Source organism: Heptranchias perlo, chromosome 22 (genome assembly GCF_035084215.1).
Source record: "Heptranchias perlo isolate sHepPer1 chromosome 22, sHepPer1.hap1, whole genome shotgun sequence".
In the NCBI taxonomy this organism is placed as follows: domain Eukaryota; kingdom Metazoa; phylum Chordata; class Chondrichthyes; order Hexanchiformes; family Hexanchidae; genus Heptranchias; species Heptranchias perlo.
Genome location: NC_090346.1, coordinates 30,540,195 through 30,567,604, shown reverse-complemented (window position 1 = coordinate 30,567,604; position 27,410 = coordinate 30,540,195). Strand labels below are relative to the sequence as shown.

General features: G+C 42.6%; 1 protein-coding gene across 1 annotated transcript; it reads right to left on the bottom strand.

The window, feature by feature from the left end:
- Positions 1-647: 647 nt before the first annotated feature.
- LOC137340536 (protein disulfide-isomerase-like) lies at positions 648-25,649 on the bottom strand. Its single transcript, XM_068003056.1, has 11 exons — positions 25,439-25,649; positions 21,245-21,451; positions 17,805-17,938; positions 17,533-17,670; positions 14,981-15,097; positions 13,041-13,166; positions 11,821-12,015; positions 11,000-11,120; positions 2,350-2,531; positions 859-963; positions 648-746 (listed from the first exon to the last, which is right to left on the bottom strand). The coding sequence occupies exons 1-11, from the start codon at positions 25,647-25,649 to the stop codon at positions 648-650; spliced, it is 1,635 nt and encodes a 544-aa protein (XP_067859157.1).
- Between the last annotated feature and the right edge of the window lie 1,761 nt (positions 25,650-27,410).

Here is a 27,410-nt window from a genome sequence, read left to right as displayed (position 1 = left end):
AATCAGAGCCAGGCCATTCAGGAGAGAAGTTAGAAAACACTTCTTCACGCAAGGGTGTGGTAGAAGTATGGAACTGTCTCCCACAAAAAGCAATAGATGCCAGCTTATTTTAATAATTTTAAATCTGAGATCGATAGATTTTTGTTAGCCAAGGGTATTAAGAGATATGGAGCCAAGGCGGGTGGATGGAGTTAGGATACAGATCAGCCATGATCTCATTCAATGGCGGAACAGGCTCGAGGGGCTGAATGGCCTACTGCTGTTCCTATGTTCCTATTCCTCCCACCCAATTTTCCTCTATTCACCACGTCCAGGGGGTGCAATATATTCAGGCACAGGATCATGAAAATCAACTCTACAATCTCAGAGAGGAAAATATTTATTATTTGGAAAATAATTAGTTTCATGTTAATATTAAAAAACGCCTTTTCCTCAACTCTTTCTTTGCTGTATTATGTACTGTACAGTGAACATTTAATTTATTACATCAATAATGTAGAGAAAAACATGTTTCCATCTAGAATTTTCATTGTTTCTAATGGGAAGTGATCAACTTTCATGAAACCTTTTGTATTACCAAAGCCAAAATACTGGTTTTGTGCTTAGTTCTGTATTAAACTGTATAACTGAATCTTTAATGGAAGAAACTATAATTCATCCTTTTTAGCTTCATTGGCAGTGTCCTTGTCTTTTGTATGTTGTTCAGTTGTTTTGTTGGTCTTTCCATTAAGAATGTCATCAACATCCTGTATTATTGAGAAGAAAATATTAATCATTAGAACTGTGCTAAGAGGGTATTTGAGGATGGAAAATGGGCCTCAAGAAAATCATTGCAGATCAAATACAGAATTCACTGACCAGTTCACCATTATCATCGTTGTCATCTTCTTGAGGTAATTCACCACCATTGTCTAAAAATGTTGTAAATGTTTCCAGGTCCCTTGCTCCAGCGTAGTCGATAATCTGTAAAATAAGCAATATGCAATTTTCTTAACATATTACAAAATAGTGAAAGATGAAAAATCTGACTAGGTAGCACTTTGGGATTCGATATGGCATCTTTATGAAAATATGAAATAATCTTAGTTGAGAGATTAATTAGTTTGTAGGTCTGAAAATTAAGAGCCCAATCGCATCCTCACGTGACGCGCACATCTCATTGCCAAAGCACACAGTTGGTAGATCTACCCCCAGAGCAGTGTCCACATTGCTGGACAGCAGAGCTCCACCACTGGCCACCTGATAATCCCAACAGGAGACCCAGTCCATTTTGAAGGCCTCAATAGCATGGGGCCGGCGGGCTGCAGGCAGAAAACTAGTGACCTGGGGCAGCTCGCCCACTGCAGATCACCGTAATATTGGGAGGCCCAGCAAGCCTCCAGGATGGAAGAAGGTAAGTCGAGGGTGGGGGTAGGGGCATCTGTTCTCAGGAGTGAGAGGGACACAGTGCAGCAGCGACTCAGGTTGTTTTTTGTGGGGCCCGGAGGAGCACTCCTGCCCTTCCTGGTCCCACAAAAATAAATTAAAACTTAGCTGCTGGGCTCCCCTTCAGCCCATCTGCCAGCTGATACTGGGCAGAGCATTCACAGTGCATACTTCACCCAGCACTGTCCGAAAATAGCAATCAGGGTTGTATTGACGTAACAGGGTGCTGATTTGCATATTAAAAGGGCCTATCGTCTGACTCAGGCAGGTGCTCCAGGCACCTGGCTATCAGGCCTAGGGAAGATAGGGACAGCCACAATGTCGCTGGAACAGGTTGGTCAGTCATTCCTCACCATTTTCAGGGAGCTACTGCCCTGTTTTCACCCCCACCGAGTCACTGTCTATTGCTAACTTAGTCCAGTATTAAAGTAGATAGTTATTCTAATAATAGTGCCGATTGAATTCTAGGGATACAGTTTTTATAATGTAATATCTGTTTTCTGCAGTTATTCTGACTAGTCCAGAGTAGCACCTCATCCAGCAACAATGGTCTAGCATATAAAGTAGAAATAATTACAAAAGTGATGAAGCCATGGCTTTCAGTACTTTTAACAGATGTGAGTGTCTTTAGTTTATCGTTTCAAGCAATATAAGTACATTTTCTTTTATCATAATAATTTTATTAAATAAATAACAGTAATAAGGACTGTGGAGCATATATAAGGGATCGTTTACCAGCTTTTCTCTCCCAGCAGTTTGCCTTATAATATTGCAAATTAAGGTATCCGCTGAGCAAGATTAATGGTGGGAGAATCATGCCCAGTGCCCATGTTTCCAATATGTGCTGCTGCTAGGCTAGGGCCCCATCAAGAGCGCAGTCTAAAAATTACCCCGTTAGTAATTAGAATGGGAACTCTAACAGACCTTTCTTCCTGAGCCAGCATGGAAGTATTTGATAGTTGGGAATCCATCGACTGTAACGGATTCAACTTCATTCACTGTGGCATCCATTTTAGCAATTACAATATTTTCGTGATCTTTGTACTTCTCGCCCAGTTGATCCCAGATAGGAGCCAGTTCTTTACAGTGACCACACCAGGGAGCATCTGTGAGGCAAATTTAGAACATCAATTGTGAACAGCTTTGATCCCTTCATTTTACTGTGCTGATCATGTTGATGATAATGAAGGAACTAGCCCTAATGTGCAAGAATGGGATGTCTGTGAGCAAGTGTGTTACTAGGTAATCATTCTTCAGTAACTATAACAAACTACCCATTGGTAATCTTACATTTTTCCCCTTGATGATGCCTACAGTAAATGTACTAATTCTTTTAATGAGGATATTGCAGAACTTTCTGAGGCTGTGCACTCCTGGTGGGACATGGTATGCAATGGGCGACTCACCAGAAAATCATAGGTGCATTGCCCATGATCTTCCATCCGTGACATTAGTGTACAGAAAATCATGGCCAAAGCACCTGTGATTTTCCAATAAGCCCACTGTGTGTCAGTGCCGCGGGGCCTCGGAAAGTTCCACCCATTGTATCATGGAAAGATGGAGAGATATTTTAACATTTTAGAACAGCCTGAACTGTTACCACAATAACAGTGTTTGCACTGGGTCATCCAAAGCACTAATCCATGTAACATACTGGGGCCAACTTTTATGCACTGGTGAAATAGTTCCAAATAGTTAAGGGTTGCAGATCTCATTGGAATGATAATGTCCTAATAGCATTCAATTTTTCAGGGTCATCATATTTACACGATTATTCATCATTCCAGGCCCAGATATGGATGGATGAAGGGAGCACAGCAGTGGTGGATGCAGAATTTTTTAAAGAAATGTTCTTAGGATGTAGGCAACTCAGGCAAGGCAGTATTTATTGAGGGCATTAAGGGTCAACCATATAGTATGGAACTGAAGTCGAATGTAGGCCAGACCAGGTAGGTGTGGTAGGGTCCCTTCAATGACCCAGTGAACCAGTGGCTTTTTACAGTAATCCAGCAGTTTTCATAGGCATTGTTTGGTGCTAGCCCAGAATTTATCAGATTTATTGAATTCAATTTTACAACTAGCCATGGTGGGATTGTGAATTTCTGACCTCTGGGTTGCTGGGTTGTCCAGTAATAACCACTATGCTACCATACCCAATTGCGCATAAGTAAAATTTTAAAACGTTGCGGACGATTAAAAGAAAATGGTGGAATGAAGGAATAAACATTTTTACAGCCATTGGAAACACTAAAGGGCATTCCAATCCATTGGTGGCCTTTGCCAAGGCTAATAGGGGACAGTGCTAAGAAATGTAAGGCAAAAATGAAACCCAATGTGCAGGCATGAGTCTGCAGGCATGTGAGGGAGCAGCCCAGCACTCGGCCCCCCTGTTTGATGGCTGCTGAACTGGAGCTGGGTGCGAACAAGGTGCCTCTGTTTGCTACTCAACGGCACTATCCCTACAGGTCAGCATTGCAGCCTACCTGAAAGGAGTTGAGGGCAGGCATGAGGCTGCAGCTGAGTGGCACTGTCACTGGCTGTGACAGCCCTACGGTGCATATTAGCAACAGGTGTCCTTGCAGCCAGTGGCGCCACTCTATAGCTGGTTCTCTGTTAACCTAGACTCTCTGAGGACAGTTCCCCACAATTGCCAGATATGTATGACAATACTTGCAAATACGGTTGGCGGCATCTTGGCAGGTGTGGCCAATCAGGCTATGCTGGCTGTTGATCATACTTGCATGCAGCATCATTTAAAACATAAGAATTATCCAGCATAACAGATTGTCAGGTTTTGACATATTGTACCTGTGCCATCAGGTCTGTTGCCATGGCCTTTCTTGGGGACAGGAGCCCTTGCATACACTGATTACCTACCAAAGTGAAGGATGTGCACCCCTCTGTAGATGTCGATGTTTGGGTTCCAGCAGGTGACCACAGAACACCCTTGGTGCAGCCAGGCCTGCCTATTGAACCTCTTTTTGTCTTTCAGGTCGTGGATTCCCGTTGGGGAACCCATTGGACGCAGTATGGTGCTGATGGGGAAAGGAACAATCACTAAACAATTGGCATAAAGGGTCAGGAGAACCTAGTGCCAGCAGAAAGAAAACACAAAGAAGATGAAAATGGCCCAGAAAAGGACTAAAAAGGACGTTTTATTACTGTGGCCTTTAAATGAACTTCCAGGTGATTTCCCAGTCCCTAGCAACCCTGGATGCCCAGTTAAGATGAATGCTATTTACACTGAGCATGTTGAACCTTCAGAAATCACGCACAGGTCATCACCACCCACATTTCAATAATTAAATGAAGCTTCCAGCTATTTCAGACAGGAGCCTACCTGCGCCTGCCTCCAATCCCCTAGGCACATGGGTCTGTTGCAAAAGAAATCCAGACATGGCCTTACAAAACTCTACCTATTCTTCTGGTCCGTTACACCCCATGATTTGGCGCACACAGGGCAATATGAATACAAAAATCAACCACCTTAACTACAGCTGAATACTTTCTATTTCCTAACCAGCAGCAGAAAAGGTGCAGAATGGCCATGATTTTTGGAACTTAAGTATTGTCCGAGCATACCCTTACATGGCAACTGCTTGAACAGGGGTTTTATCACACAACTGTGTCATTTTGGTCGTTCTTACAAGTAGTTTCGTATACAGGCTGCTGTTCTTTCAAATTGGGGTTACATTCTCATCTTTGCTAATTTAAGTGAGAAAGTAAGTGTAAGTATAAAGTGATGTTCCAATTTTCATTAAAATTAGCAAGGACATGAATTTCACCCCCTTGTTTCGTGCTGTCAGTTAGAAGAATTCTGCTTTTCTACTGGTTTGTTGGGGCTACACGGTGCAGAGAGTGGGATCACCTTACTTACAGTGGTAAGGTAGCTAGATTCCATGATAATATGACTCTCCCTGGTCCATGTTACATTAGCCATTAAAAAACACTGCTCATTTGCATTAGCTAGGTTACACATCTGACAGGCAGTGGTGCTCACTTTCCTCTGAAACATGGGGCTCGATTTTCCATTGAAATAGTGGGGGCGGGGGGGGGCTCCAAAAATCGCAGAAATCCCGAGCGGGTTCGGAACCTGGCTCCAACCCGCAGACCTCCGGGTTCCCCACTGACGTGTCTGGGTGCGCGCGCCTCCTGAATGCGGAAGTCCCACCGGCAATTAAAGCCGGCGGGATGATAGTTAAGAGACTTATGTAGATACTTGAAGTACTTAATTTTGTCCACATTAAGGCAGGGGTCCGATTTTGAAACATCCTCAGCGTGTTTCCTGTGCTGTGGGAAACACTCCATGTTCTACCAGACGTGATTCAGCCAGCAGCCAGTTGGACATTCAAATGCTTGTTTGACAGATAGGGAGAAAAGGTAAGTTCTTGCTGCAGGGCACTCAGTTCTTTCACACAAACTTTTGGCTGCAAGATCTTTGTGTTTTCACTGAAAATTCTTACATTCCACTCACAATTCTTCTGTTCACACATATTCAACAACTGTTCGGACCCTCTCAAACTCACACCATCAGGATGGAGGGGCGCCATGGCTGCATTCACCACTACATCAGAGGACGAGAACATCACCAGCCTCGCCAGGTATGGCGTCCACCTCCGCCACATGGAGCTCCACAACACAGTGCTGCACCTGCACAAGAGCACAGAGGGCAACAACAGACAGAGCGACGTCACAGGAGGCACTATCCTCGCCACAGGGTCTACAGACCGAGGCTCAGCTTCTGGAGCTCTCTGAGGAGCAGCGCATAAGGAGGCTCAGAGTGAGTCGCCAGGTAGTCGCAGACATCTGCAGCCTCCTTCATGCCGAGCTGCTCCCGGCTGGGCCGAGTGGCATCCCGTTACCCGTCGCTGTCAAATTATCACTGCCCTCAATTTCTTCGCCTCTGGATCATTCCAGGGTGCCACTGGTGACATCACGGGGTCTTTCAGTCGTCTGCGCACAAGTGCATAAAGCAGGTCACCGACAGCTTGTTTCGAAGAGCCTCGCAGTACGTCAACTTCCCCATGGACGACCTCAGCCAGATGGAGAGGGCAGTGGGATTCCACTCTGTGGCTGGCTTCCCGCAGGTGCAGGGTGTAATCGATTGCACCCATATAGCAATACGAGCACCTCCACACAAGCCAGGTCTGTTCAGCAACAGAAAAGGCTATCATTCCATCAACAATCAGCTCGTTTGTGACCACCGCAAAAGATTCCTTCACATGTGCGCCAGATTCCCTGGCAGCAGCCACGATTCCTTCATCCTGAGGGAATCCAACATCCCACCCCTCTTCCACGCACCAAACACCCTTAAGGGCTGGCTCCGCAGGGACAAGGGATATCCCCTGTTCACGTGGCTCATGACACCTCTGAGGAACCCCATCACTGAGCAACAGCGTCAATATAACGACAGCCACATCGCCACCAGGTCTACAATTGAGCATGCTATAGGGCTGCTCAAGATGTGATTTAGGTGCCATGATCGTTCTGGGGGGGCGCTTCAATACACAATATGGCACAACAAAGAGGGGTGCCGCTTGAGGAGGTCCTAACCACATCTGCCCCCCACACTGAGGAGGAGGAGGAGGAGGAGGAACCCGTGGGCAGAGCAGCGGCTCACCTGGCTGCTCGTGAGACCAGGGAGTCACTGATATGTGAACGGTTCTCCTAACATCAGGAAGTGTGAAGAGTCCAGTCGTCACACCGCCTGGAAAGAGCAGCGCCCGCACTAGGCCGTCCACCACTCCCTGCTCAAAACAGTCCTGCAAATACACATACACCCACTGTAAAGTGACCCAATGGGTGGCATCAAGTGTCGCCGTTCATGCTGAACCTCATGAAAGGGCCCTATCACAAAAGCCAGTCAAGAATGGGCAAGACGTGGCAGTAGTGGTGACAATCATAACATTTAATGTCACTTTAACAAAAAGCAAATATAAATGAAAAAGATGACAGTCTGTCAAACACCCTTGTACAGACCCTTCGTGCTCACAAAACCTTCGCCATTCTCTTACGACTACTTCTACGTGGTGCACCCCCTGTGGTTGCAGCAGAGGTAGTGGCAGGTTGCTCATGTGCATGCCCTGACTGCTTAGATGCTTTCAGCCTATGCCCTCTGGGTTTTGGAGCCCGTAAGGGCCCCTCCAAAGACTACTCCACCTGCACCTGTGCGGTGGCAGACTTGGCCACCTAGAGAGGAGGCAGCATTGCGGGTACTAGTTGAGAGGGGGGCAACAGGTGAGACGTGGGAGCGCTTTGAGTTGCGTCCCCACTTCCATGTCCCCTTTCGCCATCATCCCTCCCCTGGGCCAGGGCCACATCACTCCTACCACTCTGTTGGACATTAGTTTGGAGGACATGTGTGATGCCTTGTAAGGCCAGTGCTAGTGTATCTGTCTGCCTGTCTAAGGTGGCAGAATGTTGTTCACCCTGAGTCCAAACGACCGTTGTCAGGGCCTGTATGGACTCATTTGTGAGCCGTGCTTGAAGCTCAACCGAGGCTAGCCTTCTCTCCATCGCAGACATTCCCGCACTTACCTGTGACACTATCTCAGAGAGTTGCTCACATCCCTGTGACAGTATCTCAGAGGTTCCCTCCTGTACCTCTGCCACCATTCCACTCATGCAGGAGTTGGACTCCTCCATCCTCTGTGCTATAGTGGAGAGTGCACATGGCACCTGTTCCAGTACCTCGCAAGTGTGCTGCTGTCCCTCAATCATTCTTCTTTTAAAAGATGGCCCCCAGGGTTCAGCATCTGAATCCAGCTGAGCAGAGCCCGGAGAGGAGTGCTCCCACCGACGCAGACTCTCCACAGCTGCCCCTGCCACCAGTGTCTGCTCGTGCTCACTTGTGTGTGGTGACTCACCAGGTGCCAACCCAATGGCAGGTCCTCTGAGGAATCGCCCTCTCCTGTCACTGTGGTCGTTGAAGACCCTGTAGGAGAACAGAAGACAGATGTGTCATGTTGCGATGAGCATACTGAGGTGTTGAAGATGGAATGCCATGTTAACATCAATTCATATTGTGTGTGATGAATGTTAAAGTTCTGTCACCAGATGTTTGTGGGGTGCCAGTCTCACCATTCCTGACGGACAGGCACTCAAGGATGTGGCTGAGCTCCAGGGCCTCCTGCTCCACGTCTGTGAGGACCACTATTTGTTGTGGCCCCCTCCAGTCCTCGCCCTCTCGCGTGCATTTTGCGCTCTCTTCTCCTAGAAGGGGAGAAAGAACAGACGTGTGAGTGAGTGATGGTGAAGTGGCCAACCAATGAATGCATTGGTTTAGGTGAGGCTGACCGTGAAAGAGGTGCATCAGAGGGTGAGTATGAGACAGAGACATCACATTGGATGAGGATTGGGGTGAGTGGTAGTGGTGGGGTGACTAATGGGGAGGTGAGGAAGTGCAGGTAAGTTGAGGTTTGAGTCTTAAGTGGTGTGAGGAGTGATGTCATAGAGTAGTGTTGGCAGTGCAGAATGAGTTGGGGGGTGGGGGCGGTGATGTGGAAGACGGAATGTAGGAGAATGAGTAAGTGTACTCACTTTGGCTGACTTAGTTAGGTCATTGAAGCGCTTCCTGCACTGGATCCAGGTACGGGAGATGTTGCTGCTGCTGGCGACCTCCTCTGCCACCTCGAGCCAGGCCTTCTTGGTGGCAGAGTCAGGCCACTTCCTCTCGTCCGCCGGGTAAACTACATCCCTCCTCCTCCTCACCCCATCCAGTAGCATCTGGAGTGGGGCATCGTTAAACCTTGGAGCAGCCTTGCCCCTGTGCTGCTCCATTGCGGTCTGTGGGTCTTTGCTCCAGCAAAAGCCTTTGGAGCAATGGCCCTTTAAATAGAGCTCCTCCAGCTGACAGCCTGTGATGCGGGTACGCAGTCCACCCGCTGCGCAGCTTTCCGATGGCAAACCTGGAAGCCAGTTAAGTGGCTCCAAATGAATTGCAATCACATGGGAAACGCACATTTTTTATTGCTCAGGTTACCCACGCGTCAATTCACCCCCCCTTCCCTCCCCCTTTCCCACCACCCCCCACCCCCGCTGCCATCCCATCTCCATTCTAATATTGGGGCCATGTTGTGCCAGTAGGCATGTGCACTTACTTGTGTGCTGTGTCATGCATTGCATGTGCACACATGCTAACACTCCAGGATTCAGAGAAAAGGAGATTGCCTGCTGTGTACAGCCCACTTCATCCAACTAAAAACAAACAACATCTAGTTACAATGCAAAAAAACACTGGATCAGTTGATTCACGCTGCTAAATAGATGGGATGGCTTCAATGCACATCGTTAAATTGTGCATTGCTTTCTGGAGTTAGTTATTAGACTGAAGGCATCACAGTGTTACTTCAGCAATAAGCAAATTTATTGAGTAGGCTTCAGTGAAGCAGAATAATGGACTCAGAGTACCATTTAACTACACTGCAAAAGGGTGTAAATTCAGCATTAACAGCCTTACCTAACACCAGCGGATGCTGGAACAGTGCAAATGTAGGAGGAGAAGGAAAGAACCACCTCCTGAATAGGGCAACAGCCATTGCCCAGGACACAGCAAGTGAAATGACAGATTTTATAATAAAAGGCAGGATCATTCATTTAAAACAAACTGGAGTTTCTAACTTTAACATGAAGGACATGAAACAACTCTCATATTTCTAACTCTAAAGCCATATTTATTAAAATTCATTCTGGGGATATGGGCGTCGCTAGCAAGGCTGGCATTTATTGTCCATTCCTTGTCGCCCAAGGTAGTGGTGAGCCACCTTCTTGAACCACTGCAGTCCATATGGTGAAGGCACTCCCACAGTGCTGTCAGGTAGGAAGTTCCAAGATTTTTACTCAGCAACAATGAAGGAATGGTGATATATGTCCTAGTCGGAATGGTGTGTGACTTGGAGGGGAACTTGATGGTGATGGTGTTCCCATGCATCTGTTTCACTTGTCCTTCTAAGTGGTGGAGGTTGCAGGTTTGGAAGAAGTCCTGGTGAATTGCTGCAGTGCCTCCTGAAGATGGTACACACTGCAGCAACGGTGTGGAAGTGGTGGAGGGAGTGGATGTTTACAGTGGTGGATTAATCGAAATTCATCTTTTTGGATCTACTGATTTATTTTTTCCAAAACACATGCTAGAAAAAGGGTGGAAAATCAAGAGCTGGAAAAAGTTCTTTGTCTTGAGCAACAAATGAGATTCCAGCTGCAACTACCCTTTGAGGAAAGGTTAAGAATGCACAGCAATGTGTGGCAATTTAATCCTCTACTTAATGTTATCAAACAGCCTGATGCAATATTTAACACCCTTTCATCCCATGCTTTTAGCACTATGTTTGTTTAATCTAAGACAGGTATACATATTTGCATAGCAAGTAATAATGGGAGTACATAAATTAGAAAAAATTACAAATATCAATAAAAGCACAAACCCATCTTGGGGAGAGGTCCATGCTATGCATGAATATGGGTAAATTCAAGACAAAGCTCAATACAGAAATAAAATAATGATAACTTAATTGTGCTTTTTGAACAGATGGAATTCAAATTCCAAAATATATCTGCAAATGCATGAACCAGTACTTACAGAACTCAACAAACACATTCTTAGTCTCATCAAAAGCAACTTCTTCAAAGTTCTTTCCAACCAGAACTTTAACTGGATTCTTGTCCCAGTCCTCTGGGGTGTCTTGACTCTTTAGGTAAGACTAAAGTGATCAAAGAAACTTTTAGTACAATGGATAAAGTGGGAATATATTGTAAATAACAGATGAGAACCTACGTTAGTAAATGATTGACTGATTCAGTTACTGGAGCTGGATCTAATTTCAGGGAAGACACTAGAGATGCAATAGTTTACTGCTGAAATTGGATTATTCAGACGAAGATATTATCAAGTAATTGAGACTAAAAATTATGACCTAATGTCCTATGGTTCTTCTGCTTCCTTAGCAACTTTTGTGCAATGCAATCTGGAAGTTGTTCCTTACTAAATTACATTCATTGCTTATTTTAATAATTACAATTTGTAGAATGATCTAAATACCCTGATATTGTGGCTACAATTACTCCTACTGTTTTTCTAATGCTTACTTTAAGAGAGGTCCTTAGAACATGATACTGGAACTGAGCAAAGCAGGACTTTCCTATACTTGCTGAGTTTAGTGACTTGGTGAAATTTGCTATTTGGTGTTAACTGTTTTGTAATAAGTTTCAGTTTCATACTCCATAACTCAACTGAAATATAGCATGTGAACATTATTGATGACAAAAACTTCAAATCACGATTATGAAAGGTAGGAATGATACAGGAAATTAACACGTTACAATATTTTGGAAAAATAATCCTTAATCTCAATTTCTATCAAAAGTGAAATATTACAGGAAATCTAATATTGTAGAGAATACCTCAAGTTTTCCATCAAGCATATCCTGACAGAAGCTTTTCACATTATCTGTCGTAATGTCATCAAATGGAAATTTGTATTTCTTAATACTGCTGATGTTAATTAAACGGATTATTGGTGCATCCTCCTTCTTCACAGAGAAGTACTCCAGTACATGTTCAATGTCCCCATTAATTTCAATAAAAACAAAAAGGACCTGAAAAAAAGAAATGCCAGGGATTGAGGCCAGTCTTTGAAGGGCTGGTTAGCGGTATGAATTTTCTTCTGAAACATGGTACGAGGAAAAGATAGCCCTTCTTACTTTCACTATTACTACATTCACGTTTGTTTTGGTTGTTTCCCTAGTTTACCAATGTAAAAAAAAATGTTCATTGCCTGAACTAGCAATTAAATAAATCTGAGTCTAAAAGTACTAGTGGCTGAGGTTCTGAGTGATTGAAACTCTAACTTGGTTCACAAGATAAACATGATGAAGGAGGCCATTCTGCCCATCTTAGCTCATCCATCCAGAACGACCATACATCCTCACCCCCACCCCACCCCCAACTCCACTGCGGCATACAAATGTTCCTTAAATAATTCCAAAGATTTCACCTTTACTAATCTACCTATGGAAGTCCATTGCAAGTGTTGATCGTTCTTTGTGTGAAAAAAAAACTTTCAATAAACTTCTCAAATTGAAGAAAATATTAGGAATCTTACAACACCAGGTTATAGTCCAACTGTTTTATTTGAAAATCACAAGCTTTCGGAGGCTTTCTCCTTCGTCAGGTGAGCAAGTGCTCACCTGACGAAGGAGAAAGCCTCCGAAAGCTTGTGATTTTCAAATAAAACAGTTGGACTATAACCTGGTGTTGTAAGATTCCTTACATTTGTCAACCCCAATCCATCTCCACATCAAGAAGATATTACCACTACAATGTTTTACCATGCAGCGCCTTGGCTTTGCTGGAGTTATATTTCATGTTTAGTAACTCAGGGAAGTGATCAAATTCAGAATGAGGTGAGAAGATCCTGATTCAGATAGAAAAATTGAATTTTTAAAATTGATTGATTTTCATGCATAAAACCAGGAAAGGCTATTGGAAAATATAAAAGTCTCAGAATGAAAATGGGAAAGAAGAAGAAATAAAACCATTCTATTAGTTCTTTAAACATTTGTAAATGGTTTATTGGGAAATAATTGTGGGGTTAACAGGCACTGAACAGCGGATTCTGTACCTTGCCTCTGAAGGAAGCTGCAGCACCTCTAAAGTTCTCCAGTAGCTGATTGTGCTCCTCAATTGTCTTGTTGATGAACAACAGGATGTGGTTGTCAATTTTAGCATCAAAAATTTTGGCATTATTCTGCAAAGTTAACAATCGTAGGTGAACAATAGCTTGTAGCTGTATAATTACAATAACAGGATCTTTGTAATGAAAATACAATGTGAACATACAAAAACAAATGTTAGAAAAGACCATCAGGCCCATCAATGTTCACTCTATCCATTAGTTAATATATATTAATGCACCATGCTCCCCAATTCTCAGTAATGTTAACTCCTGGGGGAGGCAAAAACACAGTGGAAAAAAAACTGTGACCAATTTCAGGGAAAACTCTGGGAAATTTCTCAATAATTCCCTCTGACAATCAAGGTCTGCAGAGGACCATGGTCATTGCATTGCCAGGCACTTAAATGACCACACCCATCCATCAAGTCATTGCCAACGGTCTGATTTCCTACCTTAATTTCTCTCTCACACTGTCTACCAAAAAATTATAATCACCACTATTGTGGTAGAGCAGGAGAAGCCCTGCGGAAATTCACCCCCTATGGTGGTGAGCCCCGTAAATATTGTGTAAATAATTGTGGGTTTTCATTTAGCTATTTTAGAGCCCCTTGTTTGTTTTTTTGAATTTTACCAATATTGAAAATAAAACTGATTTTTACTGATTTTTGTTGAATTTACTTGGGTTTTTGGGGTCCTATTTTTTTCCCAATAATTTCCCCCTTTTTTTAAACACTAAAAACAAAACCTGAAAAAAAATCCAGAAAAAAACTTGGGTTTTCAAACTGGCAACAAAAACTGACTTTAATGGCCTTTACTTTTTTTCATACTCCATCCAAGGCCAGGATAACTCCACTGTTGTCCAGTGCCCAGAACTGTACACAATAGGTGAGGTGGGGACAAACCAGTGTTTTGTACAAACTAATTATCACTTCCTGGAACGTGTGCTCTACACCTCAAACTATATTTCCCAAGATCTTGTTTGATGTTCCTTTACCACCATTGCACATTGCACATAAGTGTTTTCACTAAATCTCACAGATTATGTGTTGTTTCCTGTTGACTGTTTGGGGGGGGGGTGGAAATTGGATAAGGCCTATTTTAGGGCACGGGTAGCGCGATACGCTATTAACCTGCGCCTGATGGCCCCTGTGCAGGCAGGATGAGGCTTTCGTCATGGGGAGGAGTGGGGGTGCGGTCATCATGGTGGGGGGGGGGGGGTCGGTTATCGGCGGGGGTGAGGGGGGTTTGGTCATTGGGGAGGTTGGTCATCGGGGGTTCCGTTACCGGAGGTGTCGGTCATCAGGGGCTCAATAATGGGGGGGGGGGGTCAGTCATCGGGGGCACATTCATGGGGGGATCGGACATCGGGGGGGGGGTCGGAGCTCCTGGGGGGCGTTGGTGATTGTGGGGGGGGGGTCAGACATGGGGTGGGGAGGACGGTGGTCGATCATGGGTGTGGGATCGTGGCAGATAGGCTTGTTGGGTCTGGAGGAAACACTCTTCCTCCTCCTGACCCAGAAGCAGTGCAATAAAGGCACTTACCTGTTGAGCAGGCCTTCTCGCCTCCTCTTATGTGGCGTGAATCAGAAGGCTCGGGAATCCCGGCCCCCAGGAGTTAAAAATAAAAAACCTATTAAAATGGAGGCCGCGGCCTCCTTAAAAAGATTTTACTGACCTCCTGAGAGCGGATTGGTCGCCCACCCCTCGGCCCGCCTCTGTTAAAAGTGGAAGTGGGCGGGATGGAGTCAGGTGTTTTTTTACAATTTTTACCTTTTCACCCGCCCCCAACTCACCCCACCCATTCGTGGGGTTAAAATTTACCCCATTATTTCTTAATACATCCCTTTATGTAAGAAACAAAATATCTAAAGCTTTACGTAACATACCTCTTGGGTAAATTCAGTCACGAGGTGCATTTCATTAATTTTGATAAATTTACTGAGCTCCTCCTTCGTCAAACCAGCTTCATCATCAATTTCAAAATCTCCTCGTCGAACATCAAACTATGGGAACAATAACATGTTAAAGTTTCATTCAGCCAAAGAATTCACTGTTGGTCAAACATGTGCTCATACACAATAAGTAGTTTGAGGATTTAATTTAGTAATGCAGGCCCTTTCTACACTTAGGAACATCAGCAAAACACTGCTAACCAATGTTTAGGGTTTTGTTTTTATAATCGGCACAAATACACAAATCCCCATAATTGTCCCACAGCTTGAAAATAAACACACAGTAGGGACAAGGTTCAGGCTGCCAGTCTGGATTAAAAATCCTCGATGACAGTCTTATAACTGGCAACAGCAGTGCAACAAAGCACAAAACACAGGTTCCTGTTGTCGGACATAGTTTAAAACATATGCTGTTGGAGAAACAGCAATTGAGGCTGTTAAATGGTTGACAGGCCCAATCAAATGTAGCTATGCTTTAGTTTCTGGATACTTAAGAGAATTTCTCACGTATTGGCTGCCAATGGATCTCCTATGGCTTTGCCCACAGAAAGTCAGGACAAAGTGAATTAGTGATTCTATAGGTATAGGCATGGGGGTGGGAATCTGCAGTTCCGGAATTTATGAAGCTCCATCGATTGGTAGAAATGTGCAGCTGCAGCTGTGACTGTGTGTCATAGAATCGATTCACCCAAATCAGAAATGCGCAACTACATAGAAAATGTAATATATTACTATTCGATCTTCCATGGCATGTAACATGGTAACTCAGAGAATATGGTCTTTCTCTTAACTGTCTTTGCTCTCTTCATGTTGTTGTTTTTCTCTTTCTGTCTCACATCTTCTGCTTTTTTCTATTCTCTTCTGCTTCGCTGTCCCTAACTCTTGTTATTGCTTTGCTCTCTGTCCTCATGCTTCTCTCTCTGTCATTTTCTTCCTTGTTTCCTCTCAGGTGAGAGGTGGTGGGAGGCTTGATGTGATTTGGTGGGTAAAGGAGCCATCAACAACTGTAGGCTACATTTGGGGTAGATTTGTGGGGAAAATATGACTTTCTGCATCTCCTTTTCATTTCGTCCCTGATCACTTGTGCACCTCCTCACCCCTCACTCCCATAACTACTCTCCTCCCTTTTGAACCACATGTATCCTGCCCTCCTCCTTGCTCTACTGTCACTTAGTTTATCCTTAACACTCCATTCACTCCTCTCTACTTCCACTAACTTTCCTCAAGGGCAGAAATGCCTTCAGCTTCAATCTGTTTCCCTCCTCCTCACTCTTCTACCCACCCTCCCTTGTCTATTTCGCTCACATGGGCTTTGTTTGCTTTCAAAATTCAACTTAAGTACTTGTGTTTATTTTAAAGAAATCAAATGAGAATGAAGAAGACACTGTCTGTCTGCCTTTCTCTATATGTCTCCCTTTCACACACAGATGTAAGCAGTATTTGGCAATTAACTTTCCTAAATGTCAACATAACAGTTAAGTTAAATAGCTTCAAAATGCAATTTAAAAAAAAATTGAACTGACATTAACATTAAGAAAAACTTTCCTTCCCTCTTTCACACTCGCTTTGACCCACTTTCTTCCTTTCTCTTTCTCTCTCAGCTTAATACATTTTCTAAAGTTTAAAAAAGGCTGAAGTTATAACAGACTGAGGATTAGTGCCTAAGGAAGCACAGCCTCATCAAGAAGGCTGACACTGAAGATTGTCAAATAGCAGCAGTTAATTTAAAAGGAATACTCCAGACTTGTGACCACTCTATCTGTGGCTGCGAACGGTAAAGCAGTCTTGATTTTTTTACTCCTTGTCCTTCTGCATAAGAGGAATTTTCTCCGACATTAGAAAAAGAACTATGTTCACTGCATTTCAGAAGTGGCTAATGCAAAGTCTTGCCTTCTCAGAGGAAAAGAACCTGGGCTCCACTCCAGACTCCCACCCCCACCCCCCCATCCCGCCCCCAATCCCCTGACAACCTAGCAAAGACTGAGAACTCAGAATCCCACAATGGTGGGAGACAGGTGTGAATCTATGTCCTTCCACTCTGTGATTTGATTCTACAAGGTGTTTGGATCAGTATTAAGTTTTGTTCAGGATTTCTATAAACAGTAGATCATCATTCTCAATTTAAAAAATGTTAAGCTACAGCTCTTTTTAAAATGAATTTAGAAATTCGACTTAAACAAAAAAATAACATCCCACATAAACTTATATTTTACATACAAGTTATTGCACTCTGAATTAACTGTACTAAATATATTGTGCATTAACCTATAACTGGGAAGACTGGTTCAGAGACTGTACTGACTGTACTCCACTGAGTGGGGAGAGATTAGTAAACGGAGAGGGTCGTATGCTTGGTTCAGGGAATGTAGGATTGGATTAAGTGGGGAGTGACTAATAAATGGCTATTCTATAATTGGATCAAGGATGTGTTTGTCAACTGTTTTTCAAAGTGAAACAGTTAAATTAAACAAGTTCACACAACTTACCTTTTTGAATAATACTACGGTACTCTTGGATATGCCATATTTCTCCAAAATCTTTGTATTGTTGGTGATAGCAAATGGTAATTCCACAACATCATTTGCTGTCTCTGAAAATGTTTTCACATCATCATTTTCAAGATCCTCAATGAAGAAATGCAAAATCAGTTCGGTAAAATACTCCAGCACATCAAATGACTATTCAACAGGAACTAGTCTGAATAATTATACATTTATTTTACAGGATTTTTGAAAATCTGTGCTAATAAAATGATTACCTTGAAAAAGCCAACAATGACAACCTCGGCTGAGTCAATAAATTTTTCAACTTCAGCTACACTGTCCAGGAACGTAAAGCTGGGACCTGTTCTTCTTTTCAGCCAGCTGACAATGCCTTTGGCATTTCTCCTTCCTGAAGGAACATAAAACATCAGCTGAACATCAGAATATCTTGTGGTTCAAGTAATCCAAAATCATTGGTGAATGTGCCTATAATAAACATCTGCCCACTGTAATATTTTAAAGCTCCTTAATAAATTGACTTCTCTTACAGATTACTCTAAGTAGAAATTACTTTTCTGGAAAAAAAACAGAAATATTTTCAGCAAAGGTTTAACAAAGGTGACGGGTCAGTCCATGATTGAGGGGAGGGGGGGAAAAGGTGACAAGTATTGAGATGTGAGAACAAATAATGCATCTCAATGTGGCATAATTACAAACTGAAATTGTGACAATAATCTCTTCCATAAAATAGAATGCAGATAATAGAATCATAGAAAGTTACGGCACAGAAGAAAGCCTTTTGGCCCATCGTGTCCGTGCTGGCCGAAAAAGAGCTATCCAGCTTAATCCCACTTTCCAGCATTTGGTCCGTAGCCCTGTAGGTTACGGCACTTCAAGTGCACGTCCAAGTACTTTTTAAATGAGTTGAGGGTTTCTGCCTCTACCACCCTTTCAGGCAGTGAGTTCCAGACCCCCACCACCCTCTGGGTGAAAAAATTTCTCCTCAGCTCTCCTCTAATCCTTCTACCAATTACTTTAAATCTACGCCCCTGGTCACTGACCCCTCTGCTAAGCGAAATAGGTCCTCCCTATCCACTCTATCTAATCCCGTCATAATTTTATATACCTCAATTAAATCACCCCTCAGCCACCTCTGTTCCAAAGAAAACATCCCCAGCCTATTCAATCTTTTCTCATAACTAAAATTCTCCAATCCTGGCAACATCCTCGTAAATCTCCTCTGTACCTTCTCTACTGCAATCACATCTCTCCCGTAATGTGGTGACCAGAAGTGTACGCAGTACTCAAGCTGTGGTCTAACCAATGTTTTATACAGTTCTAGCATAACCTCCATGTTCTTACATTCTATGCCTCGGCTAATAAAGGAAAGTATCCCATATGCTTTCTTAACCACCTTATCTACCTGTCCTGATACCTTCAGGGATCTGTGGACATGCACTCTAAGGTCCCTTTGTTCCTCTATACCTCTCAGTATCCTCCCATTTATTGTGTACTCCCTTGCCTTGATTGACCTCCCCAAATGCATTACCTCACACTTCTCTGGATTGAATTCCATTTGCCACTTTCCTCCCACCTGACCAGTCCATTGATATCTTCCTGCAGTCTACAGCTTTCCTCCTCACTATCAACCACATGGCCAATTTGTATTATCTGCAAACTTCTCGATCAAGCCCCCCACATTCAAGTCCAAATCATTAATATTTATCACAAAAAGCAAGAGACCTATTACTGAGCCTTGCGGAACCCCAATGGAAACAGCCTTCCAGTCACAAAAACACCCATCAACCATTACTCTTTGCCTTCTGCCACTGAGCTAATTTTGGATCCAACTTGCCACTTTCCCTTGGATACCGTGGGCTTTTACTTCTTTGACCAGTCTGCCATGTGGGACCTTGTCAAAAGCCTTGCTAAAATCCATGTACACTACATCAAACGTGTTACTCTCATCGACCCTCTTTGTTACTGCCTCAAAAAATTCAATCAAGTTAGTCAGACATGATCTTCCCTTAACAAATCCATGCTGATTGTCTTTGACTAACCCATGCTTTTCTAAATGACGATTTATGCTGTTCCTCAGAATTGATTCCAATAATTTGCCCACCACTGAGGTTAGACTGACTGGCCTATAATTACTTGGTCTACCACAAAGGGGTCCATTTTTAGTTAAAAAAATGAATAACTTCACAAAAGTTAGTAAGACATTATCAAATAGAAATGGTCTGATTAGGGTGGGAGGGGGCTCGTGTGGAGCATAAACACCGGCATGGGCTACTTGGGCCAAATGTTTCTGTGCTGTACATTCTATGTAATTCTATGATTTGCAACTTGGTGCCTCAGTGGATTTGGCACTGGCTTTTCACCTCTGGGACCTGGGTTCAAATCCAGACCTGTCTGATGGGATGAATCTCTTCTACTGGGTCCAATGTAAAATAGGTTTGGGTAGTGTGCTTGGGTTTACAGCAAAAATAGTCCCTAATTTGGCATTAACTGGCAGTATCATTAACACTACTCAACTGATGGTTAGTGTGGGAAATGGGAAAATGCCGCATCAGTGCAACAGGGGTGCTCTTCTGAGGTTGGGTCTAACACATGATGTTGGGGTTGGGGCAGAAACGAAGACAGCGGCAGAGTGGATAGAATTCTGCTTTGCATCTAGCTGTGTTATATCTGGCCTGGGAGTGCAATGGAACCCCAGTGCTAACGTCCCATATGAACTTCCCTTACTTTAAGAGGCATAATAAAGGCATTTATACAAAAATGGGCTGTGGGGAAAAAGGACAAAAAAAAGATTTGTGATCCATTGTTCGTAGTAGAAAAGCTTTTACTCTAAGGTTATGGCGATGTGAAAATCAGCAGGCAAAGCCTGAGGGATTCACCTGCACCTCATATGGCTAGCATTCAAACACGGCAGTTTCCTGGACTACCCATACTATACAAACTTCATGGATGATGTCCAGTAGGCTCTTTTAGGACTACTCTTATCTGTATTCGTCAAGTGTTCATAGTATTCTAAGAAGGGAGTCCATGGCTGTAGCAATCATTTTTGGTTCGACTAAAGAGAATGCATGATCTTTCAAACTAAGGTACATTCCACAGCACCTGGAGTCAGGCCGATTATCATGGCAGCACTGGATGATGGCACGTGACTAGGATATATGGACGAGTACCAAAGAAAAGAAGATTGGTTAGTTGGAATGAAGGAAGATCTTCACTGAGAGTCTTAAAAAGGGACTGAGTAAGTTTAAGTTAACAACTACGATGGCCTTGATTATCCGTGAATTGAAGCTGATTACAGCCGAGTCAAGAAGATGTGAAATATGTGACTTCCTCCAGTCTACATCAGGTACTCGAGGACTTGAACAGTGAAGTCAAACAAGAGTGTGCAGCGATGCAAGATTTGTGGCTGGCTCTTCCTGCAACTGATGTATGTAGATGTGACATAGATTGTGGTATACATTATCTCCCACTGCTCAAATAAAACTAATGTAAACATAGGAGTTCAGGCTCTGGTTATAGAGAACTCGGGTTTCACTCTTACAGTTTATGATGTAATCTAAATTTTGTTGAGAGCATGCCCTTGTATTCACTCATTTTATCCATTATTGTACTCTTTTTATCCAGTATTGTCTCTAAATTTAACATTCTCATTATTTATTTGATCTGAAATCAGTAAATATCTGATGAGTCATATTACCTGTGTAGTCAATAGGAGTTTTTCTGTCACTCTCCTTAAAAAACTTTAATGTTGGATAGCTTTGGACACCAAATTCTGAACCAAGCTCCACCTCTTCTGTGACATCAACCTTGGCCAGTTTGAATTCTGAAGATTCATTCTTCAGCTGTCCTGCAGCTGTGGCATATTCTGGAGCCAATCTCTGACAGTGTCCACACCATGGGGCATCTTTTAGAATGAGATGCACAAATGTCAACCATAAGATTAAAGAATTGACACACTACACATTGGGGAACAACCATTCAAGCATCAATACACAAATAAAAACCTTGCAGCTTTCTTGGTCTGTTTTGTCTTAGTCAAATGCTCTACCATATAAAACAATAGGACAAATGGCTGGAGAAATGGTGCAGGAGGGAGGACTTCAGATTCCTGAGGCATTGGGACCAGTTCTGGGGCAGGAGGGATCTGTTCAAGATGGACAGGTTGCACCCCAACAGAGCTGGGACCAATGTCCTCACGGGGAGGTTCACTAGTGCTGTGGGGGAGGATTTAAATAAATTTGGCAGGGGGATGGGCATCAGGGTAAAACATTAAAGAAGAGAAACAAGATGCACAGAGAATTGGGAGGGACAAGCAGCACTAGAGTAACGAAGAGTTCAGAAATAGGAAGCAGATATGAAGCAGACTAAGATGAGTTTGGAGTGCATATTCGTAAATGCACATAGCGTGGTAAATAAGATTGGTGAGCTGCAGGCTCAAATCGTCAAATGATATAGTGGCAATAATAGAGTCATGGCTCAAAGAAGGGGAGGATTGGGTACTTATTATTCCTGGCTACAAGGTATTCAGGAAAGAAAGGAGGGGGTGGCAGTATTAATCAAAGAAACTATTGTAGCACTGGAAAGAGATGATGTAGTTGAGAGGTCAAAGTCACAATCTATTTGGTTAGAATTAAAGAACAATAGAGGAGCTATTACACTACTCTATATATACTATAGGCCACCAAATAGTGGGAAGGAGATAGAGGAACAAATTTGCAGGCAAATTATAGAAAGATACAAGAACTATACAGTAGCGATAATGGGGGACTTCAATTATCCCAATATAGACTGGGACAGAGTGTAAAGGGCAAAGAGGGAGAGGAATTCCTGAAACAGGAACAAGGAAACTTTCTGGAACAGTGTGTTTCCATCCCAACAAGGAAGGAAACAGTGTTGGATCTAGTTCTGGTGAATGGAATGGGGCAGGAAGAGCATGTTTCAGTGAGGGAGCATTTGGGGAACAGTGATCATTACATCAGTAGGCTTAGAATAGTTATGGAAAAGGACAAGGAACATTCAAATGTGAAAATACAAAACTGGAGGAGGGCTAATGTCAGTGAGTTAAAAAGGGATCTTTCCCTGGTGGATTGGCAGGCAAAACAGTAACTGAACAATGGGAGGCCTGGAAGGATGAGTTGATTCGGGTACAGAGTAGACACATTCCTACGAGGGGGAAAGGAAGGGCATCAAAGCTAGAGCTCCCTGGATGACTAAAGACATAGAGATTAAAATGAATTAGAAAAAGGAGGCTTATGACGAATGTAAGGCTCATAATACAGTAGAGAACCAGGCTGAATACAGAAAGTACAGAGGCGACCTAAAAAAGGGAGTAAGAGGGGCAAAGAGAGAGTATGAGAATAGATTAGCAGTGAACATAAAAGGGAATCCTTTGTCTTTTATAAACGTATAAATAGTAGAAGGGTAGTCAAAGGAAGGGTGGGACCGATTAGGTACAAAAAAGATCTTCTTGTGGAGGCAGAGGACAAGGCTGAGGTACTAAATGAATACTTCACATCCATCTTCACTAGAGAAGAGGATTCTCCCATTGTAGCAGTAAAGGAGGAGGTAGTAGCAATATTGGATAATAATAGACAAAGAGGAAGTACTTTAAAAATTGGCAGTACTCAAAGTAAAAAAGTCACCCGGTCCAGATGGGATGCATTCTAGGTTCCTGAGGGAAGTAAGGGTGGAAATTGCAGAGCCTCTGGCCACAATCTTCCAATCCTCCTTAGATATGGAGACGATGCTGGAGGACTGGTGGACTGCAAATGTCACACCCCTGTTCAAAAAAGGGGAGAGGGATAAACTCGGCAATTACAGGCCAGTCAGCCTAACGTCGGTGGTGGGGAAACTTTTAGAGACAAAAATCCGGGACAAAATTAATTGGCATGTAGAAAAGTATGGGCTAATAAATGAAAGTCAGCACGGATTTGTTAAAGGAAAATCGTGTTTGACTAACTTGATTGAGTTCTTTGATGAAGTTACAGAGAGGGTTGATGAGCATAGTGTGGTTGGTGATGTGTGTATGGACTTTCAAGATGCATTTGATAAAATACCACAGACTTGTTAGTAAAATTAAAACCCATGGGATTAAAGGGACAGTGGCAGCATCGATAAAAAATTGGCTAAGGGACGGAAAGCAGAGAGTAGTGGTGAACGGTTGTTTTTCAGACTGGAGGGAAGTATGCAGTGATGTTCCCCAGGGGTCAGTATTAGGATCACTGCTCTTTTTGATATTTATTGATGACCTGGACTTGGGTATAGAGGGTATAATTTCAAAGTTTGCAGATGACATGAAACTCAGAAATGTAGTAAACAATGTGGAGGATAGTAACAGACTTCAGGAAGACATAGACAGACTGGTGAAATGGGCGGACACATGCAGATGAAATTTAATGCAGAGAAGTGTGAAATGATACATTTTGGTAGGAAGACTGAGAAGAGGCACTGCAAATGGTACAATTTTAAAGGGGGTGCAGGAACAGAGAGACCGGGGTGGGGGGGGGGGGGGTGGCGTATGTACACAAATCTTTGAAGTTGGCAGCACAAGTTGAGATGGCTGTTAAAAAAGCATATGGGATCCTGGGCTTTATTAATAGGGGCACAAAAGCTATGCTAAACATTTATCAAACACTGATTAGACCTCAGCTGGAGTACTATGTTCAATTCTGGGCACCATGCTTTAGGAAGGATGTCAAGGACTTAGATAGGGTGCAGAAGAGATTTACTAGAATGGTGCCAGGGATGAGGGACTTCAGTTATTTGGAGAGACTGGAGAAGCTGGGATTGTTCTCCTTAGAACAGAGAAGGTTAAGGGGAGGTTTGTTAGACATGTTCAAAATCATAAACAGTTTTGATAGAGTAAATAAGGAGAAATTGTTTCCAGTGGCAGAAAGGTCAGTAATCAGAGGACACAGATTTAAAATGATCGACAAAAGAACCAGAGGCGACATGAGGGAATATTTTTTTATGCAGTGAGTAAATGCACTGCCTGAAAGGGTGGTGGAAGCAGATTCAATAGTAACTTTCAAAAGGAAATTGAATAAATACTTGAAGGAATAAAATTTACAGGGCTATGGGGAAAGAGCAGGGGAATGGGACTTATTGGATAGTTCTTTCAAAGAGTCGGCACAGGCACGATGGGCCAGATGGCCTCCTCCTGTGCTGTACCTACTGTGATACTACGATAGCAAGGCAGAATCTCTCATTACATCCTGGAACATGTTCCAGTTACTATTCCAGTTCTTTGTTTCAGAAGATTATTTAAGGGATGAATGATATCTCTTTAAGGAACTCTGGAAGCACAAGTTTGACCTCATCCTCAATGGCACAAAAGTGTTTAATTTCCCAGAGATAGCACTATATCAGTTTAAAAGATGTTAATATTATTCTCGTACATCATTTTACACTGCAGGTGTTTTTGCCAGGCTAAACCAACAAGTTGCATTGCAGAGCAAACTTTACTACAAACAAAAAGGAGATATATGTTTGGATTAATTATGTAATAAAGAAGTCCTAAAATAATTAGATAAAATGATTTGTATTTACAAATTATTTCACATCCACACATAAAGGATCAGAATTATAATTATACATGGATAAAGGAAAAGTTCCTACATTCCTATAAAGGAAAAGTATCAGTTTGCAATTGTAATCAACCAGTTATGTATTTGGTTCCAATTCATAATTATTTCAGATAAGTTCCAATATTCTATTGATTAATTGACTAAATATATTATTGAATATGGAGTTGAGAAATGTGAAATTTTTATGATAGAATGTTATATTGATATTTGCATGCTCATGATTTGTCAAGATAGTTTTGCTTTTACTTTCAAACACGTACAACTTGCAAAGAACAAATGAGTTAGAGTTAACCATGCTTACTTACAAAATTCCACCAGAAGGAATTTGTTCTCCTTTAGTGCTCTCTCGAAGTTGTATTTGTTCAGTATTAAAACGTCTTGGTCTTCGGTAATCTCATCTGAAGCGACTTCTTCGGCGTCTTCCTTTGTGTCTGATGACTCTTTTACCTCAGTTTCTTCGGCCTTCACAGCAGAGAGGAAGGCGAAGCCCAGCATTAAGAGGCACCACTTGGTCATGGTGATCAGGAAAAGTCAGAACTGCAAGCTACCTAGGAGCAGTGCTGATAAAGACAAGGCCATCGTGACGCCTGCCTGACAACACCTCGTGGAATATTATTACTGGTTTGTGGTAATAAAAAACTACTTGTGGATTACCACTGGCTTGCGGAATTAGAATATGACGATGTTTACATTGTAACATGTTTCATGTTTGATGTAAGAGGTTACAGTACATAGGAGCTAAATCAACTTCCACAAAGGTAATCTCAGCTGGACAGCTTCTTATCAGTGTAAAACTACTGAAATAATTTCATTCATTAAAAGTTGCTCTCCTAAATTTATGATATACCTGTATTTCATCACATTAATTATAACTTAAAGTCACTATTTTAGACCATTTAAACTGCATTTTCAGATGGTTTGAGGTATTATTTACTATATGTAATCTCCAATAATTTTGGTCATATCAGGGGTTGTTGCTTCCATAGTCTCATTTGACTCCCTGTATTACGAGTAATATATACATCAATCTAGCTGTATAAGTACCTTCCGTCCTCACCAAATTTCATTTTCCTCAGATCTTTAATTCTTCCTAAATTCCACCAAATAACCCATTTCTAAATTAATTGGAGCATTCTGAAACAGTGCTTGGTGGTTGTATAATTTTAATGAATAGTCCATGAACCAGACTTATTCATTTGAAAAGAACTAATGTTCAAATTCTATTTAATGCTGATATTCCTATTTGTTAAACACCTATGACAGGAAAAACATTTTATGAAATAATACAACCAACTGCTAACTCCAAGTTCCATCTCTCTCGTCCAGTGGCGGAGCTAATTTTGACCGACTGGACGTGGTAGTGGAGTGGGGGGGGGGGGGTGGTCGAACTCAAGATTTGGCCAACTTGGCAGGAGGGGACCGAGCTGTGAATTGGGATATGTCAGCTTATCTAGTCCATAGGTGAAGCTTGGAACCGCACAAATTTGCAGACAAAACCTAGTGTCCGAAGACGAGTGATAGAGGTTCCTAGGAGCGAAATGGAGCCACTTTGGCCAACCTCAAAATGATTGGGAGTAGGCCTGTCCTTCCCTGAATTTCCACTATGTGTTGCCAGTTGCCCAGGTTCAGTGCTGGTAGCATGGACACGTAAAAGGACCCCTATAGTGTTATATCTGTGCCAAAATATTACTGTTAGACACAAAATAAGAAACTAATCATGAATTAATTAGTTGTGTCAATAGATATATATAAATCCTTTATTAAATAACAATGCAATGTCTTTTATTTCAACGGTTGTTTAAGGGGTTTAAATGGCATTGGCTTTAAGCTGAACAATGTTTGACTTAGTTAACTTTATGAGTGAGTTACTGTGTGATGACATGTTATCTGCTGTGTACTTAGACCTTAAATATAGGTGTGAGAAACCACCAACCTTATCCAGATGTGTAAGTGGTTTGGTTTGGTGGATTTTTCATGCGCTTCAACTTACAACAAACAAACGATGGAAAATTTTAACTCTTCAGCAGGTGCAATGGTACACGTGTTGATTATTGATAAGTGCAATATCTGTCCGCCCCATTTGCTGACCTCCCCTGAAAGACTGGATTTGATTAATGTTAGTCAGACTCAGTGACATTGCTAAATTCTGAAAGAAGTCAGGGATGACTTTATTAAAACATTAGTTAAACAGTCACTGGTTTCTAAGGCTGCAATAATCATTATAGTTGTAACTGACCATGGTGAATATACAAACAAGCATAAACAAACAATTCACGC

Excerpts from the sequence above, each read along its gene's own strand:
- LOC137340536 (XM_068003056.1), bottom strand. The coding sequence starts at position 25,649 with ATGACCAAGTGGTGCCTCTTAATGCTGGGCTTCGCCTTCCTCTCTGCT. Across the intron at positions 15,098-17,532 it reads CCGTAGTATTATTCAAAAAG|TTTGATGTTCGACGAGGAGA; the intron begins GTAAGTTGTGTG and ends TTGTTCCCATAG. Across the intron at positions 13,167-14,980 it reads TGACTGAATTTACCCAAGAG|AATAATGCCAAAATTTTTGA; the intron begins GTATGTTACGTA and ends TTAACTTTGCAG.